The sequence below is a fragment of the Polypterus senegalus genome, chromosome 10 (assembly GCF_016835505.1).
Source record: "Polypterus senegalus isolate Bchr_013 chromosome 10, ASM1683550v1, whole genome shotgun sequence".
NCBI lineage: Eukaryota > Metazoa > Chordata > Cladistia > Polypteriformes > Polypteridae > Polypterus > Polypterus senegalus.
In genome coordinates this window covers 151139491-151166862 of record NC_053163.1, presented here as the reverse complement: position 1 = coordinate 151166862, position 27372 = coordinate 151139491, and the positions used below count along the sequence as shown (strand labels likewise).

At 42.7% G+C, this 27372-nt stretch overlaps 1 protein-coding gene across 4 annotated transcripts in view; it reads right to left on the bottom strand.

Annotated features, from left to right (window-relative positions):
- ushbp1 (Usher syndrome 1C binding protein 1) overlaps positions 1-27372 on the bottom strand; it is an 87586-nt gene that overhangs the window by 46775 nt on the left and 13439 nt on the right. For 2 of the 4 annotated variants that reach the window (XM_039767070.1, XM_039767071.1), the window contains exons 2-4: positions 26030-26196; positions 25718-25857; positions 8895-9058 (exon numbers count right to left, since the gene is read on the bottom strand). In XM_039767070.1, the coding sequence (XP_039623004.1) occupies positions 8895-9058; positions 25718-25857; positions 26030-26196 (471 nt within the window). The remainder of the gene's footprint in view (positions 1-8894; positions 9059-25717; positions 25858-26029; positions 26197-27372) is intronic. The other 2 variants (XM_039767072.1, XM_039767073.1) reach the window with 2 other exon arrangements.

The window sequence follows — 27372 nt, the reverse complement described above, 5'->3', positions numbered from 1 at the left end:
CCCCAATACAACCAGGGCGGTCGCCCCCTCACGGTCTGGAGGAGGCACAAGTCCTCCTCTGGTTCTCCTGGGCGTCCCGGCTGGGCTCCAACCCCAGCCGCCTGTGACAATAGATAGATAGATACTTTATTAATCCCAAGGGGAAATTCACACAGGGGGTGCTGCAGAGCCTGCGGAGCTTTACTATGTCAGGTTTCCACCTCACAAAAAATACAGTGATCCCTCGCTATATTGTGCTTTGACTTCTGCAGCTTCACTCTGTCGCCGATTTTAAATGTAAGCATATCTAAATATATATCACGGATTTTACGCTGGTTCGCAGATTTCTGCGGACAATGAGTCTTTTAATTTTATGGTTCATGCTTCCTCAGTTTGTTTGCCCAGTTGATTTCATACAAGGGACGCTATTGGCGGATGGCTGAGAAGCTACCCAATCAGAGCACGTATTAGGTATTAAATAAAACTCCTCAATGATATACGATATGCTTCCCACGCGGTGCTTTGCATACTTAAAAGCTCTAACAGCCCGTATTTATTTTTGATTCTTTGCTTTTCTCTGTCTCTCTCACTCTCTCTGACATTCTCTGCTCCTGACGAGGTGGTGTGAGCTGAGGGGCTGTTTGCTTAGAAGATACGGACGCTCCTCTCAAAAATGCTGAAAGACTACCTTCACATTGATTCCTTCATTCCGGCCACTTTATCACAGTGCTTCACATACTTAAAAGCCCAACAGCCCTATTGATTTTTGATTGTTTGCTTTTATCTCTCTCTCTCTGACATTCTCTGCTCCTGACGCGTGCACTCCTTTGAAGAGAAAGATATGTTTGCATTCTTTTAATTGTGAGAAAGAACTGTCATCTCTGTCTTGTCATGGAGCACAGTTTAAACTTTTGACTAAAGGGTGTTATTTCATGTCTAGAGGGCTCTAATAATGTTAAAAAACGTATTTAGAAGGTCGTAAACAGGTTTTCTATGCTCTAACTGCGAAAATATTAGATTTATAAATAAAGAATCCTACTTCGTTGAAATTCATTTATCTGTCTGGAGCGGATCAACCGCTATAAACGAGGGTTTACTGTATAACTGTGTGGAGAATATTTATAAACAGTGTGGGAGAGTTTCTAAGGGCTTCAAATATATAAAAATAACTACACAAACATATGGTCTCTACTTCGCGGATTTTCACCTATCGCGAGGGGTTCTGGAACGCAACCCCCACGATCGAGGAGTGATTACAGTAATCCCTCCTCGATCGCGGGGGTTGCGCTCCAGAACCCCCTGCGATAAATGAAAATCCGTGAAGTAGAAACCATATGTTTGTGTAGTTATTTTATATATTTTAAGCCCTTATAAACTCTCCCACACTGTTAACATTATTAGAGCCCTCTAGACATGAGATAACACCCTTTAGTCAAAAGTTTAAACTGTGCTCCATGACAAGACAGAGATGACAGTTCTTTCTCACAATTAAAAGAATGCAAACATATCTTTCTCTTCAAAGGAGTGCACGCATCAGGAGCAGAGAATTTCAGAGAGAGAGAGAAAAGCAAACAATCAAAAAATCAATACGTGTGCTTTTAAGTTTGCCGCGGCATTTTTTAGAGGAGCGTCAGGATCTTCTAAGCAAACAGCCCCACTGCTCACATCTCCTCCGTCAGGCGCAGAGAACGTCAGAGAGAGAGAGAGAGACCGAGATTAAAGCAAACCATCAAAAAATCAATAAGTGTGCTTTTGGAAGCACCGCGATAAAGCGGCATTTCTTAGAGGTGCGTCCGTATCCACTAGGCAAACAGCTTCTGTGCAAACAGCACCTCTGCTCACAGCCCCTCCGTCAGGCGCAGAGAATGTCAGAGAGGGTGAGAGAGAGGCAGAGACAAGCAAACAATCAAGCTCAATAGCATTGAGGAGTTTTAGTTAATATGTAATACATGCTCTGATTGGGTAGCTTCTAAGCCATCCGCCAATGGCGTCCCTTGTATGAAATCAACAGGGCAAACAAACAGGAAGCGTGTAGCATAAATTAAAAGACCCATTGTCCGCAGAAATCCGCGAACCAGCGAAAAATCTGTGATATATATTTAGATGTGCTTACATTTAAAATCTGCGATAGAGTGAAACCGCGAAAGTCAAAGCGCGATATAGCGAGGGATTACTGTACTGCACTCCCAGGTGCAACATGAAAGAATCCCACTGTCAGTGCCAGAGTCGGGAGGGAAACACAATTCTTGCTGGAAGAGTAGTGGAGGTGGACAGAGAGAGGAGAAGAGAGAAAGAAAGCAAAGGCAGAGAGTGCTTTGTACTGCGGCTGAATTGTGGGAAACACTTAAGGAAGACTTTTCCACAGTTAAATAAAAGTCCGTGTGTTGTGCTGAACTCATGTCTGCTTCTGTCTGTGCGCCCCCTGCAGGCCACAGGGGTCTTCAAGGTGGTGCCCTAGCTCTTTATCATGGTCAGGCAGTTTTCTTACAAGACACAAGCCTATTTCAAATCCTCAGTTGGATTGAGATCTGGACTCTGACTCGACTACTCCACCTTATTATTTTGAAGCCATTCCTGTATTGTTTTGGCTTCCTGCTTGGGGTTGGTTGTTGTCTTGCTGGAAATCAAATCTCCCAGAGCGTAGTTTTCTTGCTGACTACGCCAAGTGTTCCTCTGAGATTTCCTTGTATTCATTTACTCCACACAAGCCTTCCATATCCTGCTAAAGAGAAGCATCTCTACAGCCTGATGTCGCCACCACCATGCTTCACGGCAGGGCCGCTGTGTTTTTGATAGTGTGCAGTGTAACATGCCGTTTAGCCTGATGGCCAAAACGCTTCATTTTGGACTCATCTGATGAATGAACCTTCTTCCAAGTGTCGTCTGACAAACTCTGTGACCGAAATGTGTGTTTTTCCTCTTTGCCGCTCTCCCATAAAGCTGCAAAAGGTGCAGCACCCGAGCACAGCTGTTGTCTACACAGTCCCTCCAATGTTAGGCACTGTAATTTGTAACTCCTTCAGATTGCTCAGTGGTCTCTTGGTGGCCGCCATCACTCATCTTATTCAGTTTTTGTGGGTGGCCTGCTCTAGCCGATTGCAAGCAGATACTAATTGTAAGCCGTTCTTCTATGGACAACGAGCCAACAAAAAAGAACAAGAATCCATCAGACTGGCCCTGGAAAGCACCAGTATGGTTCTATCATCCGGCTGAATGTAGCATACTGTATATCTGTAAACTAGGGGTGCCCACACTTTTTTGGCTTGCGAGCTACTTTTAAAATGACCAGGTCGAAATGATCTACCTACATTAAAAATGCTATATATATATGTATAAATATATATATTGTCAGGGATGCCAGGGGCCATGACCCGGCCGGGACGCCATGAGGGACCGGATGTGGGTCTGTGCCCACCCTGGATCACATGGGGGTCGCCTTCCTGGTTGCTTTGGGGGCCACGGGTACAGGGCATGGAAGCTCCACCCTGTAGGGGCCCGTGGTCACCGCCAGGAGGCGCCCCAATGTCTTGGGCACCTGTTACTTCCTGGTGTGGCGGAAGTGCTGGGGGGGAAGAATTAGGATGGCGCCCGGAGAGCTGCCGGGAGGACAGCCGGCACTTCCGCCATGCTGGGGCGTGGCTAGAGGAGGAATGCCGGGGACACCTGGGGCTCATCCGGGGACTCTATAAAAGGGGCCGTCTCCCTTCATTCGAGGCTAGAGTCGGGTGGAAGGAGGACGAGGCAGAAGAGAGTGGAGGCGGCCCGAAGAAAGGCATTTGTGGCCAGGACTGAGTGTTTTGGGGTTTGTGCACTACTTTGGACTGGGTCTTAGTGACCATATTATTGTAAATAATATTGTAAATAAACGTGTGGTGGTTTGATAACAACATGTCCGCCTGTCTGTGTCCGGGTCGGCTCCACAATATATATATATATATATACTGAGTATCAGAGGTGGGTAGTAACGAGTTACATTTACTCCGTTACATTTACTTGAGTAACTTTGTAAAAAATTAGTACTTCTAACAGTAGTTTTACTGCAGCATACTTTTTACTTTTACTTGAGTACATTTGTGAAGAAGAAATGCTACTCTTACTCCGCTACTTTGGGCAACACTCGACTCGTTACTTTTTTTCTATTTGATAAAGTCTGACAGACAATTTTCAATCAGCTCTGTGTAGCGGACGCTGTCAAGTTGCACACACGCCTTCCACTGCGTCTTCAGCTCTGACGCGAGGTTTTCGATGTTCCCCAAATCAAGGCGCTGCAGCTCTGAGGACATATGTTGCATTTTTCGTTTGAAAGCATTAACTGAGCTAATCATATTGACCATATTGGTTTTCTCTTTTCCTTGCAGCTGTAAATTAAGCTCGTTCAACATGTTGGTCAGATCGAAACAAAAAATGGCAAGTCTAGCAGCCATTGATCGTCATTAAGTTACTTGTATTCTGCATGTTTAATAACAAGGAGAAACTCCTTTATCTCCGGCCAGGGATCTTGAAATCTCAGCAGGAATTTCTCCCTAGCCATCTGCCTCAATGAAGGCCTCTTTTTATCATCTCTCCATCTTGGAAGGACTTCTTATGCTTAATGATCGAGTGACTCTCCCTGGAACGATGCTTCGGTGTGTCTGCCTTTGCTTTTGAATTCAGCCGAGTGAAAAATGACGGCTGTCCGATTAACTGCGATTTTAGTTCCTTCTCCTTTCTCTTTTTCAGATCGCCTTTTGGAAGGACGTCAGTTTCGTAGTTTTTATGAACAGTTCGAAAGTGCCTTTCCACATTTTCCTTCTTTGGAATAGCAATGATAGATTGACAGATCAGACAAACGCACTTCGATTGTGACATTGTAAGAAAAAAATCCTCTTCCAATCCCACATCCAGCCCATAAACAACACATTTTTTTTTAAATCCCTTCTTTAGTCGATATAAATTGGAAGGCTAACTAGAGTTTTGCAGTAGCTTGCGCGTTTGATCGTGCGTGCGGCATGACCAGTGTGTTAAAAGAAAAGAGATCTCAGACTGGCCGCCCTGTATGTCAATCAAGTGGCAATGCCATAGGGAGGATATATGATAGACTAACGTTTAAAAAAAAATTTATTTTTTTGCACTACCTTTGCGATCTACCAGTCGATCACGACGTATTGGGCTCCCCTGCTGTAAACACACACACACACAACTTGTCATTGGTGGTGTCATGTGGCTTATTTTAATTCCTTGCAGGTGTTTTCAGACACCTGGACAGGTGACTGGAAGTTCTCGTCATATCAGTACTCGTGATTCCCTGTCAGGACCCCCAGCAGTTCTTTCGACTGCCCTTGCCACTGGACTTTAATGCCACCTGGACAGTCTCAGACTCCTCTTGGAAGTCTGTATGAAGATCGTCCACCTGATATGGATACCTGCTTCATTTATGTCACAAGCAACAATGATTTTATATGCTACTTTAAGATTTAATGATGGCACCCAAAGCAACTTCACAATAAAGAATTCTGGAGCACAGTAATTAGCAATAACTCTTGAAACTGGATTTTTTGTGACTTATAGTCTTGCCAACTTAGCTGCTATGGCACACTAATTAATAGATGAGAATTGAAAGAAAAGGTGCCAATAAGCCAATAAGGAACACAGAACTCCTCAGGAACGTGTGAAAGTTGCCATCTATATCTACGCTAGCTGTACCCCATGGCTTTGCCCACATAGTAATGAAACAGGACGGGTTTAAAAACTCAATAGACGTTGGCACTGTATCTGATCGCGTTCAGGTCTAACAGAAAAACGTTCCCTCTGTAAGGAGAAAAGCAAATGGCCGTGATATCTCTGCCAATCAGCAGCTACCCTCTAAAACACATGGAGCTCTGATCTCTCTCTCAAAAATGTCAAACGTTACTCCTTAACAATCTCTAGATGATAATGTCTGTTGAACAAACAGGTATCGCTAACAAAGCGGAGGGGAGGTGCACTACAACAGGGAGACGTGAGACCAGACGTGAGACGTAGACCAACTCGAGCAGAGGCTGGCGAGTGAAGGAGGAAGGTCCCGCCCCCCTGCTCTCAGCCCGCAGCCACTCCGTTGGATTTGCATAAATACGTGAACTCTGGTACTTAGCGCGATGAGAGAAGTCACAAAATCAACCGGAAAGTTCAAGCAAAGTATAGAAAACAACCAGATCTAAATCCGTTTTGAAAAGTGGACAGACATACAGACATAGAACGTGCTTGGACCACAAAATTTTTAAAACCGTTTGTTAGCGAGCACCAATGGGCCAAGTTTCAAGTCCCAAGTCCTCATGGTTCGGGAGATTTCATGATGAGTGAGTCAGTGGTATTTGGCTTTTATATACAGGGTGGTCCAGATCTAATTATGCAATTTTCATTACGTACACTATAACTTATTAAATTTATTACTCCGAGCCTGTATCCAACTGAATGGAGGACAAGTGGGACATTACATGGAAAATCAGTGAATTAATTCAATGTAAGTCCATTTTCATTTATTCCAAGATATTTCAAGCAATTCTTTTGTCTTGTATTGTGTTCCTGCAGTGCATTAAAAGTTGCATAATTAGATCTGGACCACCCTATATAATGCCCTACCGTGGCTGTTTGTTTGTCTGTCCAAACTTTTAAATCACTTTAGCTTGCAAATTGTTTCACCTATTGACCTGAAATTTGGTACACATATACTACATGACGTCTACTATCCACTTTTGGGTGATGATTGACCTCCAAGGTTATTCCTCTTTTTATTTTTATTTAGTTTTATTGTAGAATCAACTCCCGGCAACGGGCAGCAGGGCAGTCATGTGGAGCAGGCATACGGGTGCCGTTCTCATCCCTACCACCTTCACTGTCACTTCCCCTACCTCTTCATATCTTAAATCATTCTTGAGGCAGATTGAAGACTTAAGTGCCAGCTTCAGTGAAAAATGAAGGAAAACATCCTAAGTAATTGCAGCACAAACAGTTTTAAAGTGAAAAGATGTCAACGAAAGAAGAGAAGAAGCGGGCCACTAGGGTGGAGAAAAGAAGATCTGGTCAGGAAGCAGCAAGCGCATCAACCTCTGAGCAAATGAATGATAAACGTACAGAGAAAGAGGAGGAAAACTAGGAATACTCAAGTCAAGTGGATTCACTGCACGTTATCGTGCAGTACGCCGTCACTGCTTTCTATATAAAATCAAATGTCTGTCTGTATGTCTGTCCGCTTTTCACCAGAGGACTACTTCACGGATTTAGATTATGTTTTTTTCTCTAATTCATCTGAACATTCTGGTTGATTTTGTGACTTCTCTCATCACACTAAGTATCATAGTTTGCCTGTGGCACCGATTTATTTGTGCGAATCTGAGAGAGACGCACTGGGCTGAGGGGAAGGGGGCGATACCCTCCTCACTCATGCGCCAGCCTCAGGGCGTATCTTACATCTACTTAGATAACGAACGAGAGGATGACTTCACGGATTTAGATCGGGTTTTTTCTATAATTTGCTTGAACATTCCGGTTGATTTTGCGACTTCTCTCATCGCGCTAAAAATCATACTTCGCTTCACTTCTCTTCGCTCCGAGACAGAGGCTGCGGGCCGGGGTGGGGGAGAAGCGTGATACCAGGAGTGGGGAGTCAGTCCACCTCTGTGTTTTGGAGTGGAAACCTCAGCTTAGCTAGCGATACCTTTTTGATTATTGATTTTTAAAGTTTGTCCTGTTTCACTACTACGCGGGCGGAGCTGCAGGGAACGGCTAGTATCTATTGTAGAGGACTGCCGGCTTCCCAGGCTGGTCCACACCCCCAGGCCGCCAGGGGGAGCTCTCCCGACAGCAGGATCGTGCCCCGAGGTCCAGCAGGGCCTTATGGACTCTTTAGTGTTTATACACAGCCCTGCTGGATACCTTGGGGACCACCAGGAGTCGCTGTGGGGGGACTTGTGGGATCTGTTGTGCCTTATGACCCAGGAGTACGTCACGGTCACGTGACGGGAAGGAATGGCGTGCTCCCGGGGTGAAGTAAAAGACTGATTACCCTGACCCGGAAGGAATAAGGAACTGTGGACTGCTGGGACAGGAACACCTCCAGGTCAGGGGCTATAAAAGGACGGTGCCTCAGTCCAGACACTGAGCTGAGCTGGGAGGTTGAGGAGCAAAGTGTCTGGGCGAGGAGGAGAGAAAATTATAGTGTTGTGTTTGGTTTACTTTATGAATAGTGTGGAGGGTGCTTGGTGCACTGTAAAATATAATAAAGAGTCTTGGACTTTTATCCGGTGTCTAGAGTTGTACCTGAGGGTTCAAGGGAGCACTAGCGCCCCCTACTGCCACACTATATAAAATCCAAACATCTGTTTGTCTCTCTGTATGTCCGATTTTCACGAGACAACTACTTAACGGATTTAGATCGTTTTTTATTTCTATAATTTGCTTGAACATTTCGGTTTATTTTGCGACTTCTCTCGTTGCGCTAAGTTTCATAGTTTGGTTGTGGTAGCGATTTATTTGCGCAAATCTGAGAGAGAGGCAGTGGGCTGAGGGGAGAGAGGTGTTCAAATCGCTCTGCCTCCCGCCACGTGTCGCCTCCGCTTAGCTAGCGATACCTGTTTGTTCAGCAGACATTATCATCTAGAGATTGTTAAGGAGTAACGTTGGACGTTTTTGAGAGAGAGAGATCAGAGCTACGTGTGTTTTAGAGGGTAGCTGCTGATTGGCAGAGATATCACGACCACATGCTTTTCTCCCCATGAAGGGGACGCTCTCCCGTCAGAGCTGAACACGATCAGAAACAGTGCCAACATCTATTGATTTTTAAAGTGTGTCCTGTCTCACTACTAGGTGGGCACAGCCATGGGGGACAACTAGTGTAAAAGACAGACTGATTGAGACACTGAAAGATAATTAAAAAAAAAAAATGGATTTAGATGGCGTACCTGGGTGGCATGTGTCCAGCACTCTTGGGCTGCCTTCAGGTTCTTGTGGGTTCTTTCAGCATCTTGTGCGGTGGTAGAGGCCGCCTCTGCCCTCCAAGTCCGAATGCTGTTCTCCAGGTCTGTCATGACGTGCTGCAACTCCAGCCATGACCCTGCGCTGCCCTCTGCAGGACAACACAGTCACAAGTTTTCAGCAGAGAATTACTGACCCTACAGGTTTGAGAAGTATCCAACTGCAGAGCAGCATGAGCCGTACGTCACCGTAGTTTGGATGTGTCACAGCAACTCTTGACCACAGTTTCTTAGCGGAAGTGACATTACGTCAGGTCTATACTACATGTACAAGCTAACAACATAAACCCCTAACCTTACGCTACCCTTAATCTGACTTTGGCCAAAAAACTGCCTTGACGTATGGCCCTGTGGAGCTGCAGTTGGATACTGTTGATGGGCTTTGCAGTAAATTTGGTTTCAGTTAATTGCATCTAACCATTCATCATCACAGGTGGGTGAAGGGCAGAATCTGCTCTGGCTGAGGAGGCAGAAGATCATATGGACTCACACAGACAACAGCAAGAGAAAGAGAAAACTGCAGACCTGATATCAAAATTTGAAGTGTTAGTTCAAGTAAGGTTGGGACGCATACAGGGTCGTCTTAACGCATGGGCATGCTGGGCAGTTGCCTAGGGGGCCAAGCTAATCTATGTATGTTGTGACTTGCTGAGATGTTTTGTAGGTAGGGGCCCCACTGCACTGCTATAATGCTATTAAGACGATCCTGGGAGCAAACACTGGTAGAGCGCATTGCCACACCCAAAACACAATGAAATAGCTCGAGATCCCAGCTGGCAGCTCCCCAGCTCGGTAGGACCATCTTGCCCTGGGTATGACGTTAAACTGCCTCCGTCCCTGCAAGTGGTCCTCCATACTGCAGGGAAAAACTTGAGGGTTGGTTGCAGGATTGACACTCCAGCTACTGTAAAAATTTCAAACAGCTCCAAAATGGCAGACAGGACTCCTATATGTTCACCGCTCTGTGCCTAGCTGCTCGCATTATGACAGGGATGGGGAAACGCCCTCGGGAGCCTCATCCCTGAAAACGTCAAGACCGCCGGAGAGCCAACATGGTCCTGCCTTTTGGGGATCGGAACTGGTGTGCTGTTAAAAGTGTTGCCCATTGCATGCCAGCACTTGGGTCCCAAACGTATGAAAGAACATGTTAATATCACACATGCAGCACCCTCTAGTGGCACTCACACAACCCAGCAGGGCTGTGCTACCGGACTACAATTCCCAGCATTCCCTGGGGATGTCCAAATGGGCACTAGCGCGAGTTGTAAATGACATTCTGATATCCTCTGATGAAGGAAACTCCACAATTATGTTGCTAGATTTAAGTGCAGCATTTGACACCATTGACCATTCTATTGTACTGCACCGGCTAGAAAACGATGTTGGGCTCACAGGCCCTGTGCTCGCTTGGTTTAGTTCTTATTTAACAAATCGATTCCAATACGTACAGAAATGTGCTGACAGGACTCCATCATTAAACACAGAAGTGAGATTTGGTGTCCCGCAGGGCTCAGTACTCGGACCTTCTGTGTTTCCACCTTACAGTCCGTTTACAGTGCCAGCTATAATAGTGAGGATAATAGAAATACTAAGGTGGAAAGATTTAATACTAAAGTGAGAGCTGCTGTTGACAGAGTTGCACCTGAAAAGACAGTGAAAAAATCTTCTAGCATTGGTATACCATGGAAGACCCAAAGAGTGTCTGATTTAAAGAGAACATGCCGCAGAGCTGAGCGTCAATGGAGGAAGACTAAACTTACTATCCACCACGAAATATTAAAAGTCAAAATAACAGAATACAATAACACTGTCCGTCTTGAGAGACGCTGCTATTTCTCTAAGATTATAAATAACAATGCTAGTAATCCTAGAGTCTTATTTTCTACAATTGATCGCCTACTAAACCCAGGTAACTCAAAGGAATGCCTCCTAAGTGCTTCCAGTGAAACCTGTGAGGCTATCGCTGTATTTTTCAATCAAAAAATTAATGATATTAGAAATAACATAGTATATCTCCCCAACACTAAGGATCCCCCTAAACCCCAACATCCTGTTATAAACAAATTAAACTCTTTCACTAGGATAGATTTACCTGATTTAAAGAAAATAATCTCTCAATTAAAACCCTCCACCTGCGTCCTTGACCCGATACCAACAAGGTTTTTCAAAGAAGTATCAGGCGTGCTAATTGATAATGTTCTTGACATAGTAAATTCGTCATTAGATACGGGGGTCTTCCCAGACTGTCTTAAGACTGCTGTAGTTAAACCCCTACTTAAGAAACATAATCTCGACCCTCGGCTCTTGAAAATTTTAGCCCCATCTCTAACCTGCCTTTCTTAAGTAAAGTTCTGGAGAAGGCAGCCATTATGCAGTTAAATGACCACCTAAATAAACCTGCTATTCTTGATAAATTTCAGTCGGGTTTTAGAACAAATCACAGCACAGAAACTGCACTCGTTAAAGTAGTAAATGACTTGCGGGTAAATGCAGACAGAGGCCATTTATCTGTTCTCATCCTCTTAGATCTGAGTGCTGCATTTGACACCATTGATCACAAAATTCTTAGAAATCGCCTTAGTCAATGGGTGGGCCTCTCTGGCAGTGTCTTAAATTGGTTTGAATCCTACCTGACAGGGAGAAAATATTTTGTTAGTTGTGGGAATTACAACTCAAGACACATGATATCCGATATGGTGTTCCACAAGGCTCTATCCTGGGTCCGCTGTTCTTCTCAATCTACATGCTTCCGTTAGGTCAGATTATCTCAAGGCACAACGTGAGCTACCACAGCTATGCTGATGACACACAGCTGTACTTATCAATAGCACCTGATGACCCCGATTCTCTTGATTCACTAACACAATGTCTGACTTGTATCTCAGAATGGATGAATAGTAACTTTCTCAAGTTAAATAAAGAGAAAACTGAAATCTTAGTGATTAGCAATAATGGATACAATGAGGCTATTAGAAATAAACTGGATACATTAGGATTAAAAGTCAAGACGGAGGTAAAAAGCTTAGGGGTGATTGTTGACTGTAACCTGAATTTTAAATCGCATATCCATCAGACCACTAGGACATTTTTTCACTTAAGAAACATAGCTAAAGTTAGACCTCTTATATCACTGAAAGATGCTGAGAAATTAGTTCACGCGTTTGTTTTCAGTCGACTAGATTACTGTAACGTACTCCTCTCAGGACCACCCAAAAAAGATATAAATCGTTTGCAGAATGGAGCTGCTAGAATCCTAACTAGGAAAAGAAAATCCGAACACATTTCTCCAGTTTTAATGTCACTACACTGGTTACCTGTGTCATTCAGGATTGACTTTAAAATTCTGCTTATGGTTTATAAAGCCTTAAATAATCTCGCCCCATCTTATATATCGGAATGTCTGACACCTTATATTCCAAATTGTAACCTCAGATCCTCAAATGAGTGTCTCCTTAGAATTCCAAGAACAAAACTTAAAAGAAGTGGTGAGGCGGCCTTCTGCTGTTATGCACCTAAAATCTGGAATAGCCTGCCAATAGGAATTCGCCAGGCTAATACAGTAGAGCACTTTAAAACACTGCTGAAAACACATTACTTTAACATGGCCTTTCTATAACTTCAAAAAAAACTTAATTTAACTTAATCCTGATACTCTATATGTTCAATTTCCTCATAATAACAACTCATGGTGGCTCTAAAACAGAAGTAACATGATAGTTAGAATTTGTTACTAACCCTCACCTATTCTGTTTCTCTTCTTGGTAGTCAAATGTGGCACTTGGTGCCACGGCCTACCTGCCAAGTTGTTGTGCCTGCTTATAGTAAAGTCATCCCTGATGGAGGATTTCAGGAATTGTGGGGTAGAGGGGTCCTTTCATCAGATTAGCTGGCCCAGCACTGACTCAGCGGTGGAATGGCCAAATGGGGGAGTTGTTATACTAAGGTTGTTATAATATTAAGAATTGTGTCACTGTATCTGTTTTAGCCCGCTTTAAATGTATTTTTCATTCTTTTTCTGTGTAACATGCCATGAAGAGCTGAGCCAGCTTTAGCACAGGGTGTCAACTTTCAGAAGTGCTGGGCTAGGCAAAGCATAAAGATAGACAAGAACAGCTGTTGTCAGCCCTAAAAGGCCTAAGTGTTATATGATCTGACTGTCTGCTGCTTAGCCTAAGTTTGTCTACCTTGTTTGGCATTGTACTGGGGGATTTGGTCGTGTGGACACAATATAAAAGAACACTGGAACCTTGCCAAGCTTTGAAGACCTGCGGGAGTGGAAGCTATAGACTCCAACGCCACCTCCGCTGTGACAGAAAAAAGACATTTCTACACGACCGAATCCCCGGGTTAAAGATGAAATGTGACTGGTCTTCCCTGTCATTTTAAAGCAACGTAAGCCGCATTAAACAAGCTAAGTATATTCTGTCTTTTCTGTGACTTTGTCGCCGCCTATCACCGAAAAGAGGGATATCGCCGTTATACTTTATACTTATTTAACTAAAGGGTTATTAAAACGTCGCAATATAAAAGAACATATTTCCACGGAGCTAACACTCCCATCGGAAACAGGAGTCCGCTTGATGGCTGAGGTCTCCAGGACTTTAAACAAATCCAAATCATATTATGTGATAACATCCACAGTTAAATTCTGGTCCATACTTGTAAAATTTTTATTTTTATACTGTATTGAGGATTTGTTCTGTTCTGTGTACTGTACTGTATTGTATTGACCCCCTTTTTCTTTTTGACATCCACTGCACACCCAACCTACCCGAAAAGGAGTCTCTCTTTGAACTGCCTTTCCCAAGGTTTCTTCCATTTTTTCCCTACAAGAGTTTATTTGGGAGTTTTTCCCGTTGTCTTCTTAGAGAGTCAAGGCTGGGGGGCTGTCAAGAGGCAGGGCCTGTTAAAGCCCATTGTGGCACTTCCTGTGTGATTTTGGGCTATACAAAAATAAACTGTATCGTATTGTATTGTATTGACATCCGGGGATGCTGCCAGTAGGCCACATGCCTGTCCCCATGAATGACAAACTCAGTCCATTTGAATAACTTTCAGCCTGTCTATCTGCCCATTCATTGTTGGACTGTAATGACGCAGAGCAAATAAAGGACACGATGAGAGAGGTGCATATGATATGAGCAATCTGAATTCTCAGAAAGCATTTGATTGATTTCATTTGATACCATTGATCACAATATTCTTAGAAATCACCTTAGTCAATGGGTGGGCCTCTCTGGCAGGGTCTTAAATTGGTTTGAGTCCTACATGTCAGGTAGAAAATTCTTTGTTAGTTGTGGTAATTATAATTCAAAGACCCCTGCTATTCTGTATGGTGTTCCACAAGGCTCTATCCTGGGACCGCTGCTCTTTTCGATTTACATACTTCCGTTAGGTCAGATTATCTCAAAGCATAATGTGAGCTACCACAGCTATGCTGATGACACACAACTGTATTTATCAGTAGCACCTGATGACCCCGACACTCTTGATCCACTGACACAATATCTTACTTGTGTTTCTGAATGGATGAGCAGTAATCTTTCAAACTAAACAAGGAGAAAACAGAAATTTTAGTGATTGGCAAAAATTGATATAATGAGATTGTTAGAAATAAACTTGATCCATTAGGATTAAAAGTCAAGACGAAGGTAAAAAATTTTGGGGTAACTATTGACTCTGACCTGAATTTTAAATCACATATTAATCAGATTACTAGAACAGCATTTTTTCACTTAAGAAATATAGCAAAAGTTAGACCTCTTATAGCCTTGCAAGATGCTGAGAAACGAGTTCACGCTTTTGTTTTCAGTCGACTAGATTACTGTAACGCACTCCTCTCACGACCACCAAAAAAAAAGACATCAATCGATTGCAACGAGTGCAGAATGGAGCTGCTAGAATCTTAACTCTTTTAGGGCTAATTTTTTTTTTGTTTCTTATCTCCCAGGGCTGAATATTTTTCCAAAAACTAACATTTTTTAAAAAAGAACACAAAGCAATTGTTTAACATATCAAATCAACAAAAATATTTACTTTTGACAAATGTTACTGTCTTGCATGTTGTATGAGCCTGCATACCCTATGATTTCATATACATATCACATACATTTTACACAGCAAAGCACGTTTGGACCCTGAAGTTATATCACCAGTTCTGTCCCATCTCTATTTGTAATACCACAGCACGCGTCATCTCGTCTTTTGTTGTGGGTTTACACTTTGAAAATCGAGAATGCGATGCAAACGCAGCCCGCAATTCAAAACATTTCTCTGCCTACCTGTTTGTCTCGTCAGCATCAGGAGAGAGCAGCCTGAAGTACAGCAGCTGGTGATCTGTCGTGTCCAACAGCGAGCCATGCCGTCTTGTGAAGTCCAGTAGCCAGATCGGCTCTCAACGGATCAATGTCTGTGTATTTATCCCACGCGAACCTTGCCGTAGATGCATCGGCTGCATAAAGGCACTCAACTGGCAGCAGATCCGCTGGCGTGGCATCGGCTGGTGTTTGATCAGCTGATGCCGGCTTCTCACTCTCTTGCTCGATCTCCTGATCACTGTCAATAAAATCCGATTCTAAAAAATCTGAATCCGACTCCGCGATAATGCGCAAAACATTGTCTGCCGAGTGTTTTCTTTTCTGCACTCACTTCGCTCCCTTGTCACATGTCGATGCCATCTTGCCATTGTTTACATTTCGCAACTCACGCACACGCAAGGATTAGTTGCCGAGTCAACGAGTCTAGCATTCCTCCAAGCACAGAGGGAATGCCTGTGACGTGACAGTGAGATTTGTCGCCATTAACAGCTGATTATCGCCTCTATCCCTGGATGTCGACTTTAGTCGACATTCACCCTCAACCCCTCCTGTCGACAAAAGTCGACATCCGCCCTAAAAGAGTTAACTAGGAAAAGAAAATCTGAGCACATCACACCAGTCCTAGCGTCACTACACTGGTTACCTGTGCCATTTAGAATTGACTTTAAAATCCTGCTTATGGCTTACAAAGCCTTCAATAATCTGCTCCATCTTAGAATGCCTGTCACCTTACACTCCAAATCGTAACCTTAGATCTTCAAATGAGGGTCTGCTTAGAATTCTAAGAGCAAAACTTAAAAGAAGTCGTGAGGCGGGCGGCCTTCTGCTGTTATGCACCTCAAATAGGGAATAGCTGACCGATAGAAATTCACCAGGTTAACATGGTGGAGCACTTTGTAAAACTGCTGAAAACTCATAACTTTAACATGGCTTTCACATAACTTAATTTTTGTTTAAGTCTGATGCTCTGTATATTCAATTAATTATCATTATCATTCCCGATGGCTCCACAATCCATACTAATAACTCCTCTCTCTTCTGTTCTTTTTCCGGTTTTCTATGGTGGTGATCTGTGCCTTCACCACCCGATCAAAGCACCGTGATGTCCCTACATTGATAGATTAAAGGCCAGAGGTCTGCATGACTGTAATCATCAAGTTCTTCCATGTGAATCTTGAATACAATGAGGACTGATGGAGGTCATTTATGTTAGGTACAATGCCTAGAGGTGGCTGGGTGGTCTCGTGGCCTCTGAACCCCTGCAGATTTTCTTTTTTATCTCCAGCCATCTGGATTTTTTTTTTTTATTGTTTTTTTCTATCCTCCCTGGCCATTGGACCTTTATTTTATTCTTATGTTATGTTAATTAGTGTTGCCTAGTTTTATTTTCTTATTTATTTTGTCTTTTTTCTCTTTCCTCATTATGTAAAGCACTTTGAGCTCCATCATTTGTATGAAAATGTGCTACAGAAATAAATGTTGTTGTTGTTGTTGTTGATTAATACAAAATGGGAGACACTGACCTACAGGAAGCAACCTCTGCAAAGGATTGAGGCAGGTCTGCCGGTCGTGCAAAGCGTGCATGCACGAACATAGGCCTCCCTCAACAAAACGAGCAAGGCCCAACACGTGGATTGTGGCAGCTCAAGTACGCAGCACATCAATCAAAAGTTTTTGTAGTGTTCAATGTTTAAACAAGTGAAGGTAAGGTAAGGTAAGGTAAGGGGGCAGCTGAAATTAAGTGGCACGATGGCGGCTTCGCCTCTAGAACTGGGCCTGGATTGAGGGGTTTATGTTGACCAAAGTACAGAAGCAATTAAAAAACCAAATAAAATGTTACATTATATCATACAAAACTGTGGAATTTAAGTCAAGGAACGTTATGCTTCTTCCTGAATTGTACCTCACTTTTAAAACATCTGTGCTGATGACAGATTGAGGTCATTGATATTAGGTAGAATGCCTAGAGGGGGCTGGGTGGTCTTGTGGCCTCGGAATCCCTGCAGATTTTATTTTTTTCTCTGTCTGGAATTTTTTTTTGTTTTTTCTGTCCTCCCTGGCCATCGGATATTACTTTTATTGTGTGTTAATTAGCGTTCCCTAATTTTATTTTTGTTTTTTTCCTTTTTCTTCATCCTGTAAAGCACTTTGAGCTCCATCATTTGTATGAAAATGTGCTGCTTCACCAGCTGAGGCCACAAGTCCGCCACGCCCTCAACCATCTGAAGTTCGCATACCAGGAGAAGGTGGGAGCGAAGGATGCCATCATCTACATGCTACACCGATCCCTCTCCCACTTGGACAGAGGCAGTGGTACTGGAAGAATTATGTTTCTGGACTTCTCTAGTGCCTGCAACACCATCCAACCTCTGCTCCTTATAGACAAGCTGACAGAGATGGGAGTAGATTCACAACTGGTGGCAATGGTGGATCGTGGACTATCTTAGAGGCAGACCTCAGTATGTGCGTCTTGGGAACTGCAGGTCTGACATTGTGGTCAGCAGCACAGGAGCGCTGCATGGGACTGGACTTTCTCCGGTCCTGTTCAGCCAACATACATCGGACTTCCAATACGACTCGGAGTCCTGCCACGTGCAAAAGTTCGCTGACGACACTGCTATGGTGGGCTGCATCAGGAGTGGGCAGGAGGAGGAGTACAGGAAGCTAATCAAGGACTTTGTTAAATGGTGTGACTCAAACCACTTACATCTGAACACCAGCAAAACCAAGTAGCTGGTGGTGGATTTTAGGAGGACCAGGCCCCTCATGGAGCCCATGATCATCAGAGGTGACTGTGCAGAGGGTGCAGACCTATAAATACCTGGGAGTGCAGCTGGATGATAAACTGGACTGGACTGCCAATACTGATGCTCTTTGTAAGAGAGGACAGAGCCGACTATACTTCCTTAGAAGGCTGGCGTCCTTCAACATCTGCAATAAGATGCTGCAGATGTTCTATCAGATGGTTGTGGCAAAGCCATCTTCTACGCGGTGGTCTGCTGGGGAGGCAGCATAAAGAAGAGGGACGTCTCACACCTGGACAAACTGATGAGGAAGGCAGGCTCTGTTGTAGGCATGGAGCTGGACAGTTTGACATCCGTGGCAGAGCGACGGGCGCTGAGCAGACTCCTGTCAATCATGGAGAATCCACTGCATCCACTGAACAGGATCATCACCAGACAGAGGAGCAGCTTCAGCGACAGACTGCTGTCACCGCCCTGCTCCACTGACAGACTGAGGAGACCCCACACTATGCGACTCTTCAATTCCACCTGGGGGGTAAACGTTAACATTATACAAAGAATTTCTCCTTGGGATTAATAAAGTATCTATCTATCTATCTATCTATCTATTATATAGTGCCTATCTATCTATCTATCTATCTATCTATCTATCTATCTATCTATCTATTATATAGTGCCTTTCATATCTATCTATCTATCTATCTATCTATCTATCTATCTATGTATCATTTTCCTAGTTATATAAGATTCATGAATATTTTTGTAGATGACAAAGCACAAGCGGTTCCTATAACCCCTATAAGTTGAGTAAAATTGGTATATTCCATCTATTTCTATCTGCTCTGACTAAACCTTATTCTTCAGTTAGTGACCAGCCTTGCCATGCGTAAGGTGAAGAAGGCATATGGTTTTAAACCGTGCCTGTGCAAGTGCCCATGTGCCAACGGGCCTATGGGCCTTTTGAATATGTGAAGTAACACGTAAAACAGCACTTATTTAAGTGTTGAGCCGTACGTTTAAAGAGTACAGAAAAAGAAACTAAGAATCTTTAAAGATAGAAGAAGTTAAGAATCTTTAAGTAAAGAAGAAGTAAAGAACTTTTAAGTACAGAAATAGCTAAAGTTTCTCAAGAAAAGCTAAGTTTAGAGAAGATACATTTTTCCTTTTCTTTTTTTTTTTGCCTTTTATTCTACGTGGGTAACTATTTTTTCTTTTATTCTTGTGTGGATTATTTGCTTTTAACTTTCACTAAATATTTTTAAAAATGAACTTTGGGACTGAGAGATTCTTTCGGCACACGTTTTACCCGTGTTTGATCTCACCTTATACCAGTGGTTCTCAAACTGTGGGGCGGAAAAAAAGAAAAAAAAAGAAAACAAGAATCGAAAATATGAAAAATACATCTATTGAAAGTAAAAAAAGTTAACTTAAACTACATTCTGATGCTAGAAAAATAAATATAGAGTTAGATAAATGTCGATAAAAGTTAAGTCGGTATAATAAAATATGCATCTATGATACTGTATATCATTAATTAAAAAAGAACAAATTGGTATTGGATACTTTAAAAAAAAATGTTAGGGGGACGCGATTAAAACTGTTATAAAAACTCGGGTCGCAAATACTTAAAGGTTGAGAAACGCTGGCTTATACTTCGGCGGCTGCAGTGCTATATAAATAAATGTTGCTGTTGTTGTGCTAGCAAGCAGAAGCCCAGGGAATGGCGTCTTTATGTTTACTTTATACCTTGCGAACGGATGGGCACCTGGGACAAGGAAGTGCCAAATTGGTTTACATTCTTAAACAGATCAAAGAATTTGAGTGAGGACCTCCATCATATCGACAGCCAGCCAATCAGATGTGTGTAACATCACATATTCCGGGATTCCACATGGAATTTTAAAATAAATATAGCTTGTCTCCCATAAAAGCGACTCTATTCTGTTGGGCCCTTGAGTAGGCCCTTAACCTGTGTGGCGAGTAGCTGGGCATGGTACCCAGCCGGGACACCCAGGAGGACCGGAGGAGGGCTTGGTGGCTTTGGGGACCACGGGAATGGAGCTTGGAAGCTCAACCCTGTATGGGCCCGCAGTCACCGCCACGGGGCACCCCAATGCCTAAGGAGCCCTGGCCCTCAGCACTTCCACCACACCAGGAAGTACAGGGGGGAAGAAGATCAGGGTCACCCGGAGTGCTTCCGGGTGTGCAGCTGGTACTTCCGCCACACTGGGGAGTGCCGGCAGGAAGATTATCGGGAGGCACCTGGAGCACATCCGGGTGGGGATTATAAAAGGGGCTTGAGTTGGGAGGAAGCAAGATGGTGCTCAGGAGGAGAGGAGTGGAGGCGGACCAGAGAAAGAGAGGCATTGTGAGGCCTGGACTTTGGGGGTTGTGTGTGCACCTTTGAAAATATTAACAACTAGACATTAAGCCCGTTACAATAACGGGCGCTAGAACAGTAGTGCCTAAACATTAGTAGGAACAGTCTATATTAAATGGCAAGGGACCCTGACCTCATTCTGCTTCTTGTCTTAATTTTTTTTTTTGTCAAAAATATTTTCGCAAGAAGCCTAAAGTAAAATAATAATAAAAATAAAATAGAAACGTATGACAATACAGTAAGTATTATTAATATTGCCTTAGTGTAAACCTTTGTAAAAATCTGTAATACACAAAATCTGAAGAAGATATTTAGGAAAAATTTTCTATTTTTTTACCTCATGAAATTTTTCTATACAATTTCATTATAGACAACATTTCTTGTAAATATTCTGTCTGAGTTTGCCTTGTTCAGGACCCTCTACAACCTTGACAACAACATCTGGAAAACGTCAAACTCATGATAATGCAACATATAACTGACCGTGGCTGAATACTGGCTCTAGCAAGTAAACTCCAACTTTTTGTAAGGTTCGCTCTTCTGAGTCTCGCTCTTTTAGCGTTTTTCTGACGCTCATTTTCTTTTTCTTCAATCGATCTATTTGTTTGTATTTTTTTTTTTTTGTGTCTTTCAGCCTTCATTTTGTTGATGTTTACTTGTTGAGCTGACTGTTCTTCCAGGAGATGTTACTTATATTGGATTTGATTGTCTGTGTCTTTTGTCCTACTTGACGTGTCCTTTTTGTTTTTTGGGTGGCATGTTGTTAGTAGATACGTCCGTAATATTTTCTCTTACAGTAATACTGGCTTGTATGTGGCTGTAATTTGCGCCAGTGTATTGTGTGCCTTTAAATTTCCCTCGCAGTAATACTGGTTTGGATTTCCTTAAAATGCCTGGAATTTTCTCTGACAGTAATACTGGCTTTGATGTCCGTAATATGACTTCAATTTTCTGTCACAACAGTGGGCAATCAGCAGAGTGTCCCCAGCAACTGATGTAATGTGTGGCTTGCAGTTGATAATCGTGACTGTGTCGTCTCCCCAGCAAGTATTTTAATCTGTGTTGGCGTGCAGCTGATTATTGTATGTGTGGCGTCTCCCCAGCAATGGATTTTATGTGCGCGGCCGTGACTACCCAATCAGCAATCTCCCCAGCAATGATGTCTTTTATTTGCTTATCATGCGCTGCCGCGGATGGGCCATTCACTGTGTGCCCAGCTTCGAGTGTGTGTGCGACCAAGGTGCTGTGCGCATGGGCGGGACACGGTGCGATGTGCGTCACGTCCCCGCGCATGCGCACTTCAGCAGAAGACACACACAGACGGACACCTGGACGCACACAGGGCTTTTATTAAAGAGGATTGTAAATAAACGTGTGTGGGTGATTATACGATGTCTGCCTGTCTGTGTCCAGGCTGGATACCAAACCTGCAATGGCTCCGTCCTGGGAGTGACGTTAATCTGCATCCAGTCCTGCAAGTGGGTCCTCCAACTTACAGGGAAAAGTTCGGGGTTGGTGGGCAGGATTGGCACTCCACAGCCAAGGTGTGGCAACGCACTATCAGCACATGTTCACAACCTCCTCCTCCTCCTCCTCCTCCTAAGAGGAGAAAAGACAGAGTGACGTCAGGAGAGGGCGAGAGCCGTGTGACTGTTTCATCTAATTGTCAGTGAAAGCCTCTCACGAACAACATTGACTGCTAATTCAGCGCCGACAGGGGACATTCATCTTTAACATCTTCGTGAGCTTTTTCTAAAGACTATATACAGTGGTGTGAAAAACTATTTGCCCCCTTCCTGATTTCTTATTCTTTTGCATGTTTGTCACACAAAATGTTTCTGATCATCAAACACATTTAACCATTAGTCAAATATAACACAAGTAAACACAAAATGCAGTTTTTAAATGATGGTTTTTATTATTTAGGGAGAAAAAAAAAATCCAAACCTACATGGCCCTGTGTGAAAAAGTAATTGCCCCCTGAACCTAATAACTGGTTGGGCCACCCTTAGCAGCAATAACTGCAATCAAGTGTTTGTGATAACTTGCAATGAGTCTTTTACAGCGCTCGGGAGGAATTTTGGCCCACTCATCTTTGTAGAATTGTTGTAATTCAGCTTTATTTGAGGGTTTTCTAGCATGAACCACCTTTTTAAGGTCATGCCATAGCATCTCAATTGGATTCAGGTCAGGACTTTGACTAGGCCACTCCAAAGCCTTCATTTTGTTTTTCTTCAGCCATTCAGAGGTGGATTTGCTGGTGCGTTTTAGGTCATTGTCCTGTTGCAGCACCCAAGATCGCTTCAGCTTGAGTTCACGAACAGATGGCCGGACATTCTCCTTCAGGATTTTTTGGTAGACAGCAGAATTCATGGTTCCATCTATCACAGCAAGCCTTCCAGGTCCTGAAGCAGCAAAACAACCCCAGACCATCACACTACCACCACCATATTTTACTGTTGGTATGATGTTCTTTTTCTGAAATGCTGTGTTCTTTTTACGCCAGATGTAATGGGACATTTGCCTTCCGAAAAGTTCAGCTTTTGTCTCATCAGTCCACAAGGTATTTTCCCAAAAGTCTTGGCAATCATTGAGATGTTTCTTAGCAAAATTGAGATGAGCCCTAATGTTCTTTTTGCTTAACAGTGGTTTGTGTCTTGGAAATCTGCCATGCAGGCTGTTTTTGCCCAGTCTCTTTCTTATGGTGGAGTCGTGAACACTGACCTTAATTGAGGCAAGTGAGGTCTGCAGTTCTTTAGACGTTGTCCTGGGGTCTTTTGTGACCTCTCGGATGAGTCGTCTCTGTGCTCTTGGGGTAATTTTGGTCGGCCAGCCACTCCTGGGAAGGTTCACCACTGTTCCATGTTTTTGCCATTTGTGGATAATGGCTCTCACTGTGGTTCGCTGGAGTCCATAAGCTTTAGAAATGGCTTTATAACCTTTACCAGACTGATAAATGAGAACAGAAGTAATTGAGATCTATTCTTGAATTTCTTTGGATCTTGGCATGATGTCTAGCTTTTGAGGTGCTTTTGGTCTACTTCTCTGTGTCAGGCAGCTCCTATTGAAGTGATTTCTTGATTGAAACAGGTGTGGCAGTAATCAGGTCTGGGGGTGGCTACGGAAATTGAACTCAGGTGTGATACACCACAGTTAGGGGGCAATTACTTTATCACACAGGGCCATGTAGGTTTGGATTTTTTTTCTCCTTAAATAATAAAAACCATCATTTAAAAACTGCACTTTGTGTTTACTTGTGTTATATTTGACTAATGCTGAAATGTGTTTGATGATCAGAAACATTTTGTGTGACAAACATGCAAAAGAATAAGAAATCAGGAAGGGGGCAAATAGTTTTTCACACCACTGTGTATGGTTTGTGTATGTAGAGACATTGCTATCTACAATTTTTATGCTTTTCTCTATTGGTTTTATTTCCTTTAATAAACACCACTTTGCTTTTAATTCTCTATACTTTTTCTTTAAATCTAATTGTACTGTCATGAGTGTTAACATTTAGCAATTTGACTGAAGCCTGTAAATCATGAAATGTAGCTTTTGGGTTTTTCGCAGTTTCTCTGAGCATTACACGGTCTGACCTTGGGGTGAATTGCTGGGACGTCCACTCCTGGGAAGATTGGCAACTGTCTTGAATGATTTCCATTTGTGAATAGTCTTTCTCACTGTACAGTCGGGGCCAGAAGTTCTGAGCATGACCCAAGTGTTGGTTTTCACAAAGTCTGCTGTTTCAGTGTTTTTAGATCTTTTGATCTGTTTCTATGGTGTACTGAAGTAGAATTACAAACATTTCATAAGTTTCAAAACTTTGATAGACAATGACATGAAGTTTATGCTCAGAGTCAATATTTGCAGCGTTGGCCCTTCTTTCTTTTTCAGGACCTCTGCAATTTGCCCTGGCATGCTGGCAATCAACTTCTAGGCCAAATCCTGACTGACGGCAGCCCATTCTTGCAGAATCAATGCTTGGAGTTTGTCAGAATTGGTGGGTTTTTGTTTCACCACAGCATACTGATAAAACACAATATTAAATTAAAGATTGATAACCATGCAGGTATAACAGACAATAACTTTGTGTAATGTTAACGTTTACCCCCCCGAGTCACATAGTGTGGGGTCTCCTCAGTCTGTCAGTGGAGCAGGACGGTGACAGCAGTCTGTCGCTGAAGCTGCTCCTCTATCTGGAGATGATCCTGTTCAGTGGATGCAGTGGATTCTCCATGATTAACAGGAGTCTGCTCAGCGCCCGTTGCTCTGCCACGGATGTCAAACCATCCAGCTCCGTGCCTACAATTGAGCCTGCCTTCCTCACCAGTTTGTCCAGGCGTGAGGTGTCCCTCTTCTTTATGCTGCCTCCCCAGCACACCACCGCGTAGAAGAGGGCACTCGCCACAACCGTCTGGTAGAACATCTGCAGCATCTTATTGCAGATGTTGAAGGACACCAGACTTCTAAGGAAGTATAGTCGGCTCTGTCCTCTCTTGCACAGAGCATCAGTATTGGCAGTCCAGTCCAGTTTATCATCCAGCTGCACTCCCAGGTATTTATAGGTCTGTACCCTCTGCACAGTCATCTCTGATGATCACAGGGTCCATGAGGGGCCTGGTCCTCCTAAAATCCACCACCAGCTCCTTGGTTTTGCTGGTGTTCATTTGTAGGTGGTTTGAGTCGCACCTTAAAGAATATGTATGGGGACGAGGGTCACCCTAGGACCCTACCTCAATAATACAGGACGCTAATAGAATGTTAGCGTTCATGAGGTATGGACTACAAGTCAAGGGAGGTTATGCTTACATTACTTCACACATTAGTGACACCCTAGCCTGGAGTTCTGTGTGCAGTTTTGATCTCCATATTACAAAAAAGACATAGCGGTACTAGAGAAAGTCCAGATGAAAGCGAGCAGGGTGATTAGGAGTGAGAAGTATGAGCGGTGAGGAGAGACTGAAGGAGATGAAGTATATGGAGATTAGATTAGATAGAGACATAACTGAAGAATTTAAAATTACAAAGGGAATAAGTCCAGTCGATCCTGACTCTAACTTTAAAAATAACAAGAAAAATGGGACATAGTTATACAATTGAAGGGCAGATTTCATATAAATGTTAGGAAGTTTTTCACAAACACAATCCCAAGCACACAGAATAAATTACCAAGTGATAGATAGTAGGACTTTAGGGTCCTTCAGATCTTCACGGATGTCATTTTGTCAAAAATGGGTGGAAAGGATTTACAACATTATTGGGATGAACAGCCTGTTCCTGTCAAAATTATCCTACTGCTCTATTTACCTTTTGCGTCAGGAGATGCTCTAGAGGACTCTAGAGATGCTCTGGCCTGCAGGAGGCACTGTTTTGACCCAACAGTCTGGGATTCTCTCATGGGAATGCTGGGTGCCCCCATTTCAGCTGGTTCATCACATGCATTTGCCCTGCACGTAAAAAAAAAATGTCAACGTGTTAAGTTATTAGAGCAACAAGGAGCCACTTTCACTCCAAAGTGTATATTCAGTCCCAAGCCATAAGTCCCTCTTAACATTTATTTTAGTTTTTGTGAATGTCTGTCTTCCCTCTTATGGCCCTTTCTCTTCCTGTCAGCCTTACCGAGATCCACTCAGACCGCCGACCTTTGCGTTGAGTTCAGCAATTACATTCAGGAGTGCGGTGATCTCGTTCTCACAGTGCAGCAGCTCCTGCTCTGACTCCATCAAAGACGCTGACTGTGGGCCCTCCTGACTTACTGATGTGTGTGCAGCCGAAACGGACACCTGCTGATAGGCATATAAAGAAAAAGGAGAGTTTAAAATATAACACTCATACACCCTCACAGACACATTACAAACAATCAAGATAAAATGATTTGTGATTAAGAATTTTGAGTTTTGTGGATTTTCTGTTTAATTTTAACACTTTCTCTTTCAATCCACAATTCCTGATGAAACGCACGGTGGCAGCGTAATGAACCTGGTCAGATGTGAAAGGCACTATATAATAGATAGATAGATACTGTAGATAGATAGATAGATAGATAGATAGATAGATAGATAGATAGATAGATAGATAGATAGATAGATAGATAGATAGATATGAAAGGCACTATATAATAGATAGATAGATAGATAGATAGATAGATAGATAGATAGATAGATAGATAGATAGATAGATAGATAGATAGATGTGAAAGGCACCATATAATAGATAGATAGATAGATGTGAAAGGCACTATATGATAGATAGATAGATAGATGTGAAAGGCACCATATAATAGATAGATAGATAGATAGATGGATGTTAAAGGCACTATATAATAGATAGATAGATAGATAGATAGATAGATAGATAGATAGATAGATAGATAGATAGATAGATAGATAGATATTTTATTTTTAAAATGACCTTTATTATGAACAATAACAAAAAATACAGTCATAAGACAAACAATCCCAATATTCAGGATATTAACAAAAAAGTCTGTATCACACAACCACCACTGCTCCCCCTTTACACTCCTCCTACTCCGCTCATAAATATAAGCAAAAGGTTGACAATTCATTATAATACAAAGACCACCACTACTCTCCCTTTACACTCCTCCTAATCCACACATTAATAAGAAAATCAGATGGTAATTCATTATAACACAAAAACCACCATTACTCCCCCTTTACACTCCTCCCACTCTGCATATTAATAGATTATTTTAATATTAAAAATTAAACTTTACTTCGTGCAACAACAAAAAAAAAAAAAATTGAACACAGCAGTAGTATGCAGTTAATAAATATGTTGCATTACTCCACTACTATTGCCCCGTGCACACTTCTTACTCCACACATAAAGTACAGAATTTCCATATTAAATAAGTAATTCATAATTTGTTCATTAACCCACTATTCCCTTATACATGCCTCCTGATTCACACATAAATAATAAATAATTGTCCATAA